The sequence below is a fragment of the Rhinolophus sinicus genome, chromosome 18 (assembly GCF_057876585.1).
Source record: "Rhinolophus sinicus isolate RSI-liver-muscle chromosome 18, RSI-T2T, whole genome shotgun sequence".
Classification (NCBI taxonomy): Eukaryota; Metazoa; Chordata; class Mammalia; order Chiroptera; family Rhinolophidae; genus Rhinolophus; species Rhinolophus sinicus.
Window position 1 is genome coordinate 14,880,436 of NC_142518.1, and position 16,871 is coordinate 14,897,306.

A 16,871-nucleotide genomic window follows, 5' to 3' on the forward strand; every position below is an offset into this window, starting at 1 on the left:
TGTTGCTATGTCCCCTAAGGATCTTTTGGGGCCTAGAAAAATCCAGATTCCCAGGCAGGCCAGGCTCCTGCTTCTCCATTAGCCTAACAGTCATCTTTGATGGGTGTCGTAGGCCTGTCTCAGCATCTTGGGTCTGATTGGAATAAAAAGAGACACTTGTCATTTTACCTGGTCTGCTTTCTCAAGGCCATTGCAGGAAGAAGCCAGTGCCTCTGGGAAGTGTGTTAACTTGTTTCGGATTTGGAGTATTATTTGGTGAGCTATAATAGAAGAGGGCAATAAAAGATGATGAAAGAGTCTAAAGCATTAATTCACTTTTATTGGGGAGTGATTGCTTTATTGAGCAGTTTCCTTTAGCTAGGGTTGTTTCTTAGCCTCACGGAGTATTATCAGCCTAATGTAGCTCATTGGCTGGGGTCGATGTAGTGAGCCCATCTTTTTTGTAGGGAATATCCAGCAGGTTCCCTAGTCAGCTCTTCTGGCAAGAGCACCAGGTTTAGACAGTCACATTGCAGTGTGAATCATAGGTAGCTCTGTCTCTGGTTATGCTTAGTTGGCTACACCTCTCCCCAACAGCTGAAATGTTAAGTTGGGGCCTTATGGGAATTTTCTCTTGAGAAGATACTCTCAAATTCTAGTTTGGTGATCTAGTTTGCAATTCTAACTCACTATTCATATTTGTTCCTTTTCAGAAGCGATTGAAAAAGCAGATGCCAAGCCGTTGCTACACATTCTGCGGCATTCACCTTTCCGCTGGCCTGTGCTCGAATCTAATATTGGTCCTGAAGGGGTTTGGTCAGAGAGAAAGTTCAGCCTTCTGCAGACACTTGCAACATTTCGTGGTCAATACAGCAATTCTGTGTTCATCCGTTTGTATGTGTCCCCTGATGACAAGGCATCCAGTGAACACATCTTAAAGGTATATAAGGGGGACTCGTTCATCATGTTTCAGTCCAAGGTTAGCCTTTTGGGGTGCCTTTCCAGGGAAAGAGACTCATACCACCTTAATGAAACGATAAGGTAAAAATTCTGTTAAACATTAGGATCTAGAATATTACGCCCCCTCCCAGATTTGCAGAATGTAAATCATGAACAAACCAGCTTTGTCAGCCTTTCGGGAAGCCAGTGAATGAGTTTCAAGTGATCTGGCCCTCAAATATTTACTCCGAGCATGTATGGGGCCCTCAAATTCCAGTGGGGAGAGAGCTGCAAAGACTTTCTGAACTCTGCTCTTCCCCTCACCTCCTCATTCCCCTGACAAAGGAGAGAACACATGCCATGATTCCTTGTTCCCCCTTCACTAACATCTTGTATACACACCTAAAATTTCACTGTCAAGTTCAGTCTGAATCTCTCCTCCTTCCTTACAAAAGATAAAGTGAAACTTATTCTAAGCACTTGGTTGCATTTTCTGTTGGAAGAGTAAGGATCCCTTCTACAAAGGAATGGGCCTCGTAGACATACCTTGACATAGATTATTACATTGGTAAAATCATGACACTGTTAGAAAACTACCAATGATGACAGATTCATCAATGAAAGCTCGGCAAGAATTCAAATAACATTTCTCAAATTGTTTTATTTTGAGCCTACTATTTTTTTTTTTTCTTCCACAGTAACTGACTAATAATGAAAATTTTATTGAACCACTGATTCCCCCTCTCAATTCTTTTGAATCAGAAAATATTAATGATATATTGAAATTCAAATCATGGAAGTGTAAAACTTAGAGTGTGTTACCCTTTCCTAAAATAAATCAGCTTTTTAGAATCCACAGCTTTTTGATTTATACCAAGGGGTTGGCAAATTTTTTCTGTAAAGGACCAGACAGTGATTATTTTAGGCTGTGTGAGCCATATGGTCTCTGTCTCAACTGCTTAACTCTGTCGTTGGACCTGGGAAAGCAGTTGTAGACAGTATGTACATGAGTGGGTGTGGCTATGTGGCGGGCTGGCCTGCAGGCTGTAGTTTACCCATCTCTAGTTTAGACAATGGAAGTCTCAATAAAAAACCTTCAGTCACTGAAAGAATTCCCATCTACTCAAGAGGAAATTCTTAGTTCCAGAGACGGCTGTATTTCTGAGTTGGGTGACAGAACAACATGGCACTGAGACATATTCTAATGCTATCAGAATAAGACATGCTATGCAAGACACAATGATGGTAATGGTCCAATTGACATCTGTTTTATGTTAATAGATTACTCTCTTTAAAAAACAAATCAACCAGGTTTTAAGACTATCATTCCTTTTTTTTTTTTTTTTGTGGGACATAGGTTGAAAACCACTGGTGTAATGGGAGAAATAGTAGGCTTTGGTGTTAAAGAAATTGAGGTTCGTGTTTGACTGTGTGATTTACTCATTGAATATCCTTGTGCAAATTGCTTCGCCTCTCTGAGTCTCATTTCCCCTATGTGTAATAAAGGGTGAATTAGAATTTACTTTTCACTGTTGCTGTGAGGTTTAAGTGAGATGAGTTTCGTGAGTTTACAGGATACCTACTGGTTAGTACACAGTAGCAGATGACAAGGGTGCCGTTCTCTAAAAGCATGGCCAGGAAACTGGCCAGAACCATTTGGAAAATGTTTCTCTTCAACTTTTATACTCAGCATACCTCTCAGATCTCAAATTCAGAGGTGAGAAATCGGCATTTTCTTTAGTCAATCTTATCACTGACTGAGCTCCCACCTCACCTTTTAGTGGGAAATGGAACCAGTCTAGGCACTTCCTTACCTCCTGATTGCACCATTTCTCAGCCTTCTCCTAGGGTACTGGGAGACTCTCCAATCTTCAGTTATCTGTTTCTAAAAAGAAATCTGCTACCCCAGCCCATGTGGCTCCTTCAAGTGTGCTTCTCTACTGCTGGGGTCTGGGCCTCTCACTTCCTCTCCGATTCTGCCCTTTTCTAGGGACATTGACTGGTCACTGCTCAGGAGAAACTTTGACTTCTTTGGCTGCCCAGGAGATCCACTTTTTGCTCTGGGAGAAGTCTCTCTTACCCCAAACTCTTCTCCGTCAATGTACTGAGACTTCCCTTTCTGTGTGGTGAGATGGCACAGGATTTGCCAGAGGCTTCAATGGGAGAAAGGAAATAACAAAAATACAGGAAACAACAGAAGTTCATGCCTCCAAACATATCTTGTTACATGTGTTTGGGTTTATTTTATGTAAGGAGATAACGAGAATGAAGGTTTCAGGGACAGTAAAAGACTTGAATATATGTGATCCTGAAAGAGTGTTTGGAAGGCCAGGCTTGTCTTGGTATGTGTTACTGAAACAGTGACTTAAAGTCATTCTTACTCAGTGGCCTGCATCTGTGTGACCCTTACCAAATCCCTAAGGATGACAAGGAGAGACTCTCGGAAACGAAGTTTCTCTGATTTCTTTGTCTTTCCTTTTCCTACATCATAATTAGTCAGATGTTTCTTTTTGTATTATTACTTTGTTTCCTAACCTGAGATTTATTGCAGTTGGAGGAAAAAAATCGTATTTCAGTTTAATGTATCAGATTTCCTAAACATGTATTTTCTACTTGGAATATTCAGACACAAGGATTAAAAAACCTCAAATAACACAGTGTCCTAATGTCGGCTTCTTGAGAAAATCTTTTGCCTTAAGAGTTTGTATGTTTCTAATGAAGTTTAGTTGACCTTATTCAATCTGTTTGGTGTATTTAAAATGTTCCCTAGAAACCATAACAATCTGAAGGTTTAAAAAAGTTCTGGTAACTTCACTTGAATCATCGAAACTTTTATACTAAGTGGATTTAACTTCATCTCATCAGAGAGAAGCTTTGGCTTTCTTAATATTGTCTACACAATTTCCTTTCCTACACAAAGATTGTTCAAGTGGTCCAAATCTAATTGAAAGCCAAAGCATCTTAATCACAATATTGTGGTGTTTTGTGATCCTGGCTTACTTAATTTTTGGAAGAAATGGTGGTAGATTTGGGAATTGTAGTAGGATAAAGCCAGGCTGGCTTGTGACTTGGTTGTTTTGGGCCAATTAGAGAAGAAAACTGAACACAATAATTTGAGGATTTTAGTAATACACAGACAAAATGGATGTTATGAAAACATCTTTTTTTTTTTTTTACTTTTGAAATGAGCAATATTTTTACTTGAAATATTTTGTAACATCACTAACTTTTAACTTGGCCTTTGTGGAATTTGTTGCACATGAAGGGGATTTACATGGAAAGCAATGATCCTATACACCGTTTATGTATTAAAAAGAAAATATTTGAGATTATAGTAAGATGAAGAAGAAACTAGAGGAAATAGATCAAAACAATCTAACATTGTATAAACTAACGATACGGGAATGTAGGATCCAGTTTTTATTCAAATGCTACTAATTTTTTATTTGTTAATTTAGATTTTGTATCCTGCTAATTTGACTTAACGTTTTAAAAATATGTAAATCACATTTATTAGACAATGTGCTATTGGGATCCATTTTTTTCAGTCTTTAGGCAGCTATTTGATACTCAAGAAAGAATGACCATAGACTTAGAGAAAGTTCTTGGACTTTGAAAAAAATATTTTTAAATTTACATGCAGTTAAAATCAGTTTTGTGCTGCATGTGCCTATAAGTTTTGACAAGTTCAGAGAGTCATGTAATCACCACCGTAGTCAAGAAACAGAATAGTTCCATCACCCCCCAAAATTACCTTGTGTTGCCCTTTTGTAGCCAGCCACTTTTCCCATCCATAAACCCTGTTCTCTGTCCCTGTAGTTTTCTCTTTTTCAGAATGTGATTAAAATTTGCCCATGTTGTTGTATGTATCAGTAGTTCATTTCTTTTTATGGCTGGGTAGTATTCTGTTGTGTATCACAATTTGTTTATCCATTCACCACTTGAAGAACATTTGGGTTGTGTCCAGTTTTTGGTGATTATGAATAAAGTTACATGCAGGTTTTCATGTGGGAATAAATTTTCGTTTCTCTTGGGTAAATACCTAGGCATGGGATTGCTGGGTCATATGGAAGTGTATGTTTAACTCTGTAAGAAACTGTCAAACTGGTTTCCAAGGTGGCTCTGCCATTTTGCATTTCCACCAGCAATGTATGAGTGGTCCAGTTTTTTCGAATCCTCACTAGCACTTGGTGTTACTGGTTGTTTTTTTTTTTGTCATTCTAATAGATGTGTAATTGTGTTTTATTGTAAATTTAATTTATATTTAACGACCAGTGATGTTGAACGTCTTTTCATGTGCTTATTTTCTATCTGTATCTCTTCTTTGGTGAAGCATCTGTTCAGATCTTTTACCACTTTTAAATTGCGTTTTCTTATTGTTGAATTTTGAGGGCTTTTTAGATAGTCTGGATAAAAGCCCTTTGTCATATATGTGATTTTCAAATATTTCTGCCTGTCTGTAGCTTATCTTTTCATTCTCTTAACAGTGTCTTTCACAGAGCAAAAGTTTTTAATGTTGATGAACTCCAATTTCTTTTTTCTTTTATGGATTGTGATTTTGGTGTCATTTCTAAGAACTCTTTGTCTAACCTCAGGACACAAGATTTTCCCTTACTGAAAGTTTTAAGTCAATAAATTACACTACACTTTTCCATAGTAATAATTCTAGTTATTTTGCTGCCTATTATTTGTATTTTTATCATCTACCCTAAACTTTCAAGAGAGGATTCTAAAATTTGCTAAGATTTCCCCAAACAAAATTATTATGTGACTCCTTTCAAATAAATCAATGCAACACAGTATTTTAGGGGTGGGGAGGTAGAAAATCAGGCTAATTAACTCCATCCAAGTTAACATTTTGTAAAGTACTGCAAGGAAAGGAATACTAGATCTGGCGACAGGAAACAGTGATCTCATGACTCTTATTAACATGGTACATACGAATTTACAGTGCAAGCAGAATGCTTTGTGTTTTTGTTTCAACAGCTGGACCAAGCAACTCTCTCTCTCGCCGTGAGGGAAGACTACCTTGATAATAGCACAGAAGCCAAGTCTGTAAGTTTTACTCATATTCAACTCTGGGCCTTGTCAGGCTGTTGTTGGGTTCGTATGTTGTTCTAAAATTCCTAACTCTTTACTGGAAATGAGCAGTGTGGCTGTTTGATGACCATATTCCCAATGTAGGAAGTAAAGGCCTACATTCAGGCAGATAAGTGGCACTCCCTGTCTTCTGAAAGTCTGGGCATCAAGGCTGTACACGTCCATGTGCTCAGTGCCCTTGTGCTCCAGCTGGGGATACAACACACCCAAATGATGAAGTAACCAAGAAATGAGCTTGCAGCCATTCCTCAGAAGCCATTCCTAGACATTACAGAAGTAACATGTGGGGAGGGGTACCCAGTTGACCAATGGTTCTCAGCTTGTACTGCTTAAGAACCACCTGGGAAGCTTCTTTAAATGTTGATTCTTGCGCCACAGTCCTGAGCGTCTGATTTTGTAGACTTGAAGTGGGGCCCAAGAATCTGTTTTTTAACAGGCGCACCAGGTTAATGTAAGATTAATGAGAACCAGGTGGGATCAATCAGGTTCCACCCCTTGGGTTGACTTGGAAATCTAGGTTTTTGGTTATTGGATTGGAGCTGGTTCATTCCCGACACTTTCAATTCATTTTGGAAACTTCGTTGAACTTCCAAGGAGCCTTAGACCCAGGGTCCCCTTGATCAGGGAGCAATCTGGTTTCTGGTCCAGCCTGGGAATGCAGAAACTTTGACTGGGAAGTGTTGGCTCACAATGGAAGCCCCTGCTCCTTTGCTTATACTAAACCCTATATCTAGAAGGTTCTGGAGGGCAGTAAACTAGCCAAGATTCTAGGCAACCTTCTGGATGAGGACACTTATCAAAGAAGGTTGGCAAGTTCTCTTTAAAAGTGGATGGAATGAACTTTTGTCAATCTGGGGGCACCTCTGTTTCTGTTGGTATCACCACCCTATCAGCAACCAGGCTTGAAATCTTCTCCCCGCTATCACCAATCAGTCAAGTGCTGTGGCTTCTACCTTCAAAAGCTGTCTGCCACCTGGTCCCTCCTTTCTATTCTTCCTGCCCCAAGTCACATCCTTGGTAACTCTACTTCACTACAGCAGATAGCCTTTTGTTACTTCCTCCCCTTCATTCCATTGCCTCCTTTTACCACTTGACAAATTCTCTTCTCAAAGCACAGCTTCCATCATGCTTTTGCTCGTAAGCTAGGACCTAAATTCCTTGGACGGAGTTCAAGGCCTCTTTATGACCTGATCCCAAATCACCTGTGCTGTGACGTCTAGTTATTTTCTCCCCAACAAAGGCAGACTTGTACACTTCACAGACTCTACACCTCACTGCTCCCGAGCCTGTCGCCATCAAATGCTATCTCCCTGATTTCTCCAGGCCGGAATACTCCAGTTCTTTAGTTTTCAAGCCCTTAGCAGCTTTATTAAGGAAATTACACGTGTATCTCCCTCACACACATACTGGGAACCAGATCACATACTGGGAACCAATCTCAAGCATAAGCATTATTTAATTTTTTTATCTGTACACCCCCCCACATGCACAGAATGACTAGTAAGACATCTTGTACATGTACTGATTGAATGAATATTTTTTGAATTGAACTGAAAACTGCAAAACATCCTTTCTAATTAAGACTATTGGCAAAGCTTGCTTACTGATTTGACGAATATTTATTAAGGGCATACTGTATGCCAAGCACTGTATAGGTTCCGAGGTCATAAACATAGTAAGAATAGCTTGCAAAATCAAGGTGTATGTTAGGAAGTCTTATTCCCACAGCATAACTATCAGATAATTTAATACCTGGTATATTGAGTTCTTACAAGTATATCTGAAAGGAGAGGTGACCCCCAGTGAGATTCCTCAATTCCCACAAAATAGGGTTTCCCCCCTCCAACGGCATATGAATATCATGACAATGGGTTTATGAACATTCAGGGAAGAAATTCTATATTTGCCATTTGCTTGGTTTCACTTCATCATTTCTCTCATCTCTTCCTTTTCCCTGAGGTAGAGAGGAGAACTTTGTAAAAACCATACAAAACTGAAAAGACATAGGGCTGCCGTTGCTGGTCTTATTTTTTTAGTATGAAGGTGGGTAAATTGAGCTGGAAGAGAATAAATCACAGTTCCCACTAGTCTTCATGGATCATGCCTCCTGCTTTTAGCAACAGCTCTTTTCCATTATTTTATTAAAGCCTCTCGGTTGGAAAGAAGAGTCTGACCTTTGACTTTCTATTCTTGGCTCATCTGGAGATGTTTCATATATCCATAATATTGCCGGTTGCCACAAAACTAATTCTCTTGATTCTTGGTGGCTGGACATCTTTGTCTGTCATGGAAACAGTATGCAAGTAGCCATCACACTTCTTTCTCCCAAAGTGGTAGGTGGGTGGTTGGTATTGCATAATGCCTGTGCCATACTTTGAGTGAAATGCAAGTGAAAATTTATTTCTGCTCCCCTCTGTCCCTGAAACATACTTCCTAATAGGTTGTTGTCATGCTCGCTTTCTTCTTTATCTCTTACAGTATCGGGATGCCCTTTACAAGTTCATGGTGGATACTGCTGTGCTTTTGGGAGCTAATGTTTCCCGAGCAGAACATGACATGAAGTCGGTGCTTAGATTGGAAATTAAGATAGCCGAGGTAAGTCTTCATCTAAAATCTCTTCTTTTCCTTATTTTAAAGTATATCTGGAATGAAAAAAATATATAAAATAGCATTCTGTGATATTGTCCTTTGGGTCCAAGGTAGAACTAATAGCGTCCCCTCTGGGAAGTAACAGGAAGAAGAACTATGACAGAAAGGAGAGCTCTTCATTTCTTCTGCCTTCCTGGTTGGCGCCCATTCAATGTCCATATGCTGCTCAGCTGTGGCCAAAGACCCTCTGACTACGTTTTCCTAGACAAACTCTTGAGTGGTTCCACTAGAAGAATAGATATTTAATAAATCCTTATTGAATTGGTTTTAATGGAAGGTAATTTTTAAGCTAATCTACTCTTGACACCATTCCCCACTCAGGGTTAGTCTGACCTAAGACTGGGACTTAGGGAAGTCTGTACTCCCATACTGGACACACGGTTTGGTGTAGAAAGTGTATAGGGCATGCTGGTACGCATTGTTAGCTGCCTTTCTGATGCTACTTTGTACCTAACCCTGTTTTTCATTCTTTTCTTGCCCCACTTTAATGAATGTCATTGTGTCATTATGTCATTTGTTTAGTGAAAGGCACCTTAAATTCTTTTAGGCTAATGGAGGAAACAAAAAGATATAAGAACAAACTTGAGGGAGAATGAGAAATCTTAAATTGTTAACTTTCTTCATAGAATAACTTTCTTTTCTCTAGAAGAACTAAGGTATAAAATCCTTATACATCCCCAGGATGAGAAAGAACAAATATAGTGAGATAAGCCTATGGGGGATACCTTGTAGTAGAAAAGAATCCTTTGTCAAGAAACTCTTGCATAGGGGTTGGTAGTCTTTTATAACAAGTTGATAAAAATCCTGAAATGCATGTGAGTCCAAATGTTGCTTGGTTTTGTGTTTGGTGAGATGGTGGTGGGTGTTGAGGTGTGGAGTTGGGATGATGGATAAGGGCCAGGAGGAATTAGTCTTTCTCGGCAGCAGTGATGTACGTGTGTACCTCTCTCCAAACTCCTATTTGCAGTGTAAAAATTTCATTCCTGCGTGTCACCTTTCAAGGCTGTGCAAAGACTGCTGCAGATGTCCTGGAGTCAAAGACTGCCTCTAAGCCACGTCTAGAGGCAAATAGGAGACCCAGAGCTGTAATTTGGACCGAAGCTCTGATACATCGGAGAAGGCCTTGCCTGGAGCCAGGGATTTAGACCAAAAAGGGAACTAAAAACAGCTGGGCTGAGGCAAGACTGGGAATTGTCAAGAGGCTAAATGAATTGACAAATCCGTGGGGTGGGGGGAAGTAGCTGGCAGAGAGCTGAAAATAGCTTTGAGGCCACAGGGCTCCAGCCTGGGGCTTCGAGCCTGAGTAGAGGGAGGAGGAGAGGACATTCTCTGAGGCAGTGATTCTAACAGAGCCAGGAGGCTATTTGTAAGATACATGCAGTCTCCCGTAGAGCGTGAGGAAGGGCACCGAAGCACTTAGAAAAGAGGGGGCAGATGCCTGCCACTCAGCACTCTGTGACATTGCCTTGAGAAATCCATGGTGCGTGAGTTTTTGGCCAGCTAGTAATGCTTACCTCCGTCTGTTACAGCCCAGGTCACGGGGGACATTTGAAATTAATTAGACACATAGTCCTAGGGAAACTTCTGAAGCTTCCCTGGGGAGGCAGGACAGCCTAGCTGAGCACAAAGAAGTCACTAAATCCAGCCATGAAAGTGTGCATTTAACCAGTCCCAGCTAGAGAGAGATGTGCACAAGGGGAGGTCTTGTTGATGGAGTGGCCCTCGTGATTGGAGCCAAGTGGAGTTTAATGAAAAGGCTTGACAGAGGAAATGAATCGAGGCAAAGTCTCGAACACTTCAAACCCTAGGGGTGGTGGTGGTGGATGGGCTGCAAGAGTAGGAGAGTCCTGTGGGAGATGGCAAGTTTAGTGCAAAGGAATCAGATGATGGAGGGCCTTAAGGCAAAATTATGATGTGGTTCAGGGGTGGATATGGAGAGCTACTTCCTGTCCATGAAAGTTATTAAGATGGTCCATGAGGAAGATGATCATTGCTACTCTTCTTAGATTAAACATGCAGAGGCTAGAAGCTTCAATTTGCTTTGGTGTTGGCAAAATGGACAAAAGCATGCATGTTGGGAATAGAAAGAGTGAAGAGTCAGGCCTGGAGACATAGGCTTGGAAACATGTGTCTGGAGGATGACTGGACTCCTACCAGTGAAACCAGTGGGAAGAGGGGCAGTGAAGGAATGAGCTATTGGCAGAATGCTCATAGGTGGCAGTGGTGTCCAGATAGTCTAGTGCTCTTCAGTGAAAATGTGACCCTGGGGATTAAGGGTGGACTGTGGTTCATGAAACACTGAGGTCATTGTCTGGACAGCACAGGTGAAGATGGGATGTTTGCTTCAATTGACCAACCTCAGTTTGGCTGTCAAAACTGGGTCAGTAGTAGATTTTGTCCACCCACGTTATAGGTGTGGAAGGGATTCCGGGTAGTTATTTTTGTACTGAGGACAATGTTTCACACTGATTAGGACAGGAAAGTTTCTTTTTAGTTTCTTGATCTTGCCTAAAGTCATGTCTTTTTTTTCCTTTCCCAAGTTCGGCACCACACCCAAATCTTAAAAAGCTATGACACTGTGCAGATGTTTGGGCACATGTAGAAAGTAGTCATGGAGTAAGAAATGGTTCCTTCAAAAAAATAACCTAAGTCTTTTTCCAACAGATAATGATTCCACATGAAAACCGAACCAGTGAGGCCATGTACAACAAAATGAACATTTCCCAGCTGAGTGCTATGATTCCTCAGGTCGGTGACAACAATCCAGAACATTTGATCTTAACTGGTCATTTTCCACGTGACTGTATTTTGTCAGTGTGTAAAGTTTTGCCTTGTAAAACCTACTGTCAGTCTTTTTGGTTATCTTCATCTTTGTCCATCATCACATAAAATGTCCCTGATGCACAGATGTGCATCAGGATGTAGATGCTTTATGCTACAGGGGACAGAAAACCTTTCCAAGATGGTTTAAAAACTTACAGCCCATTTCTTACATGGCAAAAATCTAGACATTGGTGGCTATTGGTGTTGGTTTAGCTGTTTAACAGTGTTGTCAGAGCAAAGTTCTTTCTTTCCATTCCACTTTAGTGTATTGGCTTTTCAACTTTATGTTCGATGACTCAAGGTTGCAAAGTGGCTGTAAGTCCGTATATCACATCTGCCATCAGGGCAGGAAGAAGGGGGAAGGGCCAGTCGTGGCCATGTCTAACTCTTTTACCAGGAAAACCCAAAACCTGTCTAGAATATCCCCAGATGTATTTCCTTTATCTCTCTTCTCTTCTCTTCTCTTCTCTTCTCTTCTCTTCTCTTCTCTTCTCTTCTCTTCTCTTCTCTTCTCTTCTCTTCTCTCTTTCTTTCTATTTATTTTTTAAAAAAATTTACTGGGGAATATTGGGGAACAGTGTGTTTCTCCAGGGCCCATCAGCTTTAAGTCGTTGTCCTTCAATCCAGTCATGGAGGGTGCAGCTCATCTCCAAGCCCCGTTGCCATTTTCAGTCTTTAGTTGCAGGGGGCGCAGCCCACCATCCCATGCGAGAATTGAACTGGCAACCTTGTTGAGAGCTCACGCTCTAACCAACTGGGCCATCCAGCCGCCCCTCACTTTACTTCTTACTGAGTAGAATTGGGGCACATAGCCATCCTTACTTACAGGGAAGGCTGGCCCAGTGAGTAAGTAGTTTTCCTTTTCAATAATGGAGGCAGGCAAGGGAGCAAAAAAAAAAAAAAAAAAAGAAAAAAAAAAGGAAAAGAAAAGAAAAATTGGAAATGAAAAGTTGGAAATGACCTTTGGGGTAGTCAGTTAAAAAGACCAAGATAGTGATGCTTTGAAGAGGGGACACAGTTACTTTTCGTTGCTGATGTTTCCCCTGTGTAAGAAAGGCTGTGCCAGAGGGAAGACCAGTGATGTATTTGAGCATCTGTCTGTGTAGACATGGGAGTGAATAAGTATGGGAGCTGGGGAGAGTGGGGGGGCAGGCAAGGGGGCTGGGGGCAAGGGCAGGAGAGTGCAAGAGAGAAGGAGGGAAGGGAAAGAGAGCATGGAATGGAGGGGAGGGTATGGGAGAGAGAGGGGGAATGAAGGAGGGGAGAGTTGAGGAGGGAGGGAGAGTGCTGGAGGGGCCAGGGGAGTGAGTGTACATAATACTGGGTGAGTGTGTATGTGTTGTCCATACGCAGATGGTACAGAACACGTGCTCCATTTATGACTAAGGCAGTAGGTTTGGGTGGCAGTGATCAGGCATTTATTTTCTAGATTTGAGCAGTTGCAGCTTTAATTATTTTGTCTGAAATTGCAAGCAGTGGATTATGTTCAACCGACTCTACATATTTGCTTTTCTCCTTGCCTGCTGTCCAGCAAGAGGTTCTCTCACTGTTTTTCTCTCTTTCTCCTCAGTTTGACTGGCTGGGCTACATCAAGAAGGTCATCGATGCCAGGCTGTATCCCGACCTGAAAGACATTGGCCCCTCAGAGAACGTGGTGGTCCGCGTCCCGCAGTACTTTAAGGATTTGTTTAGGATATTAGGCTCTGAGAGGAAGAAGTAAGAGCTTTCTTGTGTATTTTCCTGTGACTTTTGCTTTTTTCCCCCTCTTAAATTATAAGGCCTTCCCTCTCGTGTCCTTTGAAAACTGTTTTTAATGAAAGTTACATCAAAAGAGTCTTGGGGAAAATCATGGTGCCTTTTGTGACAAAGTGGCCCAAACCATCGTCTGCTGTAATGACTTACTGCAATGACAGCAAATACACAATATTTTTGCTCCTTATTTCTGGTCTTTCTCCATAGTTTTTTCTCTGAAAACCTAAATTGTTTATTAGTTTGGGGAACTAGTTATATAATGATGTTATTTTTCTGAGACTTCTATATGAACATTTTTTTCCCCCCAGTTCATTCTTGGTCTTTTGCTGCTTTTTCACCCTGGTTTCTTTTTAGCCAATAAGTCACTTTGTGGCAATAAACTGAAGTACCTATATTGAAAAGACATAAGATCACTCTGAGAGCTGCAGAAAAATTGCACCGATGAAACAACTGTCAGCTTTTTCTTTGAAAGAATGTTTTAGAATTTGTTGTTTTGCTACTTTAGCACTGCAAAACCAAGAAAATCCTAAAAATGCCCAGGAAAGAGAATTCTACCTCTTCATGAAGCAGTTCAGATTTGACTACTGAAAATGAAGCAGGAAAAGGTCAACTAGTTTCCGAAGACAATTACTAGGCTAATTGCTGGGCCATGATTAAAATTTATATTTTCTTATTTGGACTTAAACAAGGCTATGATGCCAGGAGTTATGTTTTTTTAAAAAAATGCACCTGCAAAAGTCCTAGGAATAAAACTTAACAATCCCCACCTACAGAAACACTTGGACACCTTTGAAGAGCTGTTGTTCTTTTTAAGATGGTAATTTCTTATGGCAAAAGCAATGCGTGTTCAGTGAGTAAAGCATACAGAGCAGTAGAGATACAGAAAAGGGAGAGAAGAAACAATACATTTACTTAAAATTCTACCAGAAATAAGCAGTGATTCTTTGTAAATTCTCTTAAGTGAAAATTGAATCTAGAGGTAGGTAAGTGTATGTGTGGGGTAGAGCCTTGCTATTCAAACTGTGCTCCATGGACCAGTAATGCCAGCAGTATCACCTCGGCCTGTGGTAAAAATACAGATTCCAAGGCCCCTCTTCCATAGAGGCTGATACAGTAGACCTGGGGTGAGGCCCGGGAATCTGAATTTTAACAAGCACCCCAGGAGAGTCTCATGCTTAGTTTTTTTGAGGGACTCACTGCATTAGAAGACTTATTCATATGTACTTCCTAGCTCTGAAATACTGTAAAATATGACCCAAATGATTTTCTACTCCTATGCCATTGAGTTACTGGGCACATTTTAAATTTTGGTGGTAATTTCTGTTGAAAGGTGGAGTTTGCCATGGTATATATGTATTCTTCAGACCTAGTGAGTTGGTTTCTTCTAGTGTCTGTGTGACTTTCAGTTGTAAATTAGTAGGTACCTTAAGAAATTGTATTAATTTTATTTCCAAAAACCTAACTTACAACCAGGCGATAGATTGGGCCTTGGTTTACTGTATTAGAAAAATCATCTCTATGGTGATGATTATATTTTAGAAGTACAGGACCTGTCATAACAAAAGGGACCAAGGAAGGCCATGAGTAAAGCGGGATTTTAATCTGTTTCTTCTCAAAATGATAACTTGGACAGTTTTAAATGTAGTGAACAACAGTGGAAGAAAATGTAGATAGAAAAATTACCTGCAGACATTCTGAATCTTCACTTTTAAATAAAGACAAAAACCATCTCTTTCACATACTGTGTTTCCCCAAAAATAAGACCTAACTGGAAAATAAGCCCTACCATGATTTTTCAGGATGACATCCCCTGAACATAAGCCCTCATGCGTCTTTTGGAGGAAAAATTAACATAAGACCCGGTCTTATTTTCGGGGAAACACGGTAGTTTAGTCCTCAACAACCAGTTCATCAAAAACAACTTCTATTCTGTATATTCTTTTGAGATTTCAAGACACTGCAACTTGAGAAGATTGATAATACTTTATTTGCATATCACAGTGTTGTTTATTCTCACTTGTGTTGCATCACAAGGGCAGTCAAGGAAATGTACTGTTGGGTCCCCAGAGTTACCATGTTAATGAGGACATGCCAGTCACTGTAATAAGCACCTCTAAAGTCTCACTGGTTTGCACAATCAAAATGATATTTTCGGTCCAACATGGATGTACCTGTAAGGTGGTTTCCCTCCAAGTAGTGACTCAGGAACCCAGGCTCCTCCTTCCTTGTGGCTCTGCCCTTCTCTGGGGGGAGGGGGTCTTACGAATCCTCTCTATTCAGCTGGCAGATGGGGAAAGAGAGAGAGTAGAGGATCACATGGGAGGTTTTTTGTAGGAAGGCCTAGAAGTGGTGTTCGTCGCTTCTACCCATATTCTATTGGCCAGAACACCGTCATATTTAACTGGAAGAGAAGCTGGAAAGTATAGTCAAGCTGTGTGCCCGTGAGCTAAATATCAAATAAATTATTCTTGAAGGGACCTTTTCTTGTTTTTTTCATGGTCCCACCCCCATGACACAGTGAGCAGCTGACGGTGGGCATTCTTGCAGAGTACATCCTCACTTAACATCATCGATAGATTCTGCAACTTTAAGCAAAACGTGTAATGAAACCGGCTTTACCACAGGCTAGTTGATACCATCAAGATTTAAGTTCCTACAGTATGTCATCAACCTTATAATGAAACAACGATGTTATTTGAGAACCTGCTATAACAGATTTTGTAACTTGAAGGCCTAGCGCGGTACTTCTCATAGTAGATACTTCCTAAACATTTCTAGACATTAACCAGATTCCCCAGTCACCACTATCCACGAGGTGATATATAAGCAGAGCCCCAAAGGATAAAGAGGAGTTTTCCAGGTAAGGGAGAGTGGGAAAAGGGAATGTTGCGCGTGTTGGTTGATGGGACTTGCACGCTGCCTTTGAAGCAGGAGCCTGGAGAGCTGGGGAGGCTTTGAGGGGCTGATTCGGGCTCAGGAGGTGTAGAGGAAAGGCTTCAGATGATTGTTTCCGAGATCCTCTCACCTCTCCCCCAGAGGCACCTTTCAAGAAACAGTCAGCCAGTCCTTCTCAAGTTGGGTGTCTCTGCTGTGCTTCTGTTCTGAGAATCTGTCTATGAAAATGACACATGGGTCACGTTGATGTTAAGCACTATTATGGCTAAGTTATCTTTGATCCGTAAAATAACTACATGTTCCCGTTTTACAGATGAAGAAGCTGAAGTGACTTGCCCAAGGCTACACCTCTAAGAGGAGGCAGAGCGGAGATTCTAAACTGGATCACCCTCATTTCTATGTCTTGTCTCTTTTCCATACATGTCCCTGTATGGAAAAGAGACAGTTCAGACACTTCCCTGTTAGTTTTGGAGACAGACAATTCTCCTGTAATTTTCAGGGTTACAAAACCATCCTAGGTTGGTGTTAGCTGCTTATTTCTTGACTGCTGCTTTCCCCCTTATATCATGCCCCCTCCTGGCAGCCTGGTAGCATTAGGCCTCTCTTTCTGACTGAGTGGCTGGGGGGGCAGTCACACTGACTTCTGGCAGGTGGCACATGGCACAAAACTAGAGCAATGAGATCCCTCAGAGGTGGTGCCAGAGACTGTGCTGGCCCTTGCGCTTCAAGGCAGT

At 41.1% G+C, this 16,871-nt stretch overlaps 1 protein-coding gene across 2 annotated transcripts in view; it reads left to right on the forward strand.

The window, feature by feature from the left end:
* The window catches only part of PHEX (phosphate regulating endopeptidase X-linked), a 204,992-nt gene that overhangs the window by 44,939 nt on the left and 143,182 nt on the right, over positions 1-16,871 (forward strand). For both annotated transcript variants that reach the window (XM_074323776.2, XM_019714582.3), the window contains exons 5-9: positions 693-919; positions 5,905-5,973; positions 8,497-8,613; positions 11,332-11,415; positions 13,061-13,206. In XM_074323776.2, coding sequence (XP_074179877.1) covers positions 693-919; positions 5,905-5,973; positions 8,497-8,613; positions 11,332-11,415; positions 13,061-13,206 — 643 coding nt within the window. The remainder of the gene's footprint in view (positions 1-692; positions 920-5,904; positions 5,974-8,496; positions 8,614-11,331; positions 11,416-13,060; positions 13,207-16,871) is intronic.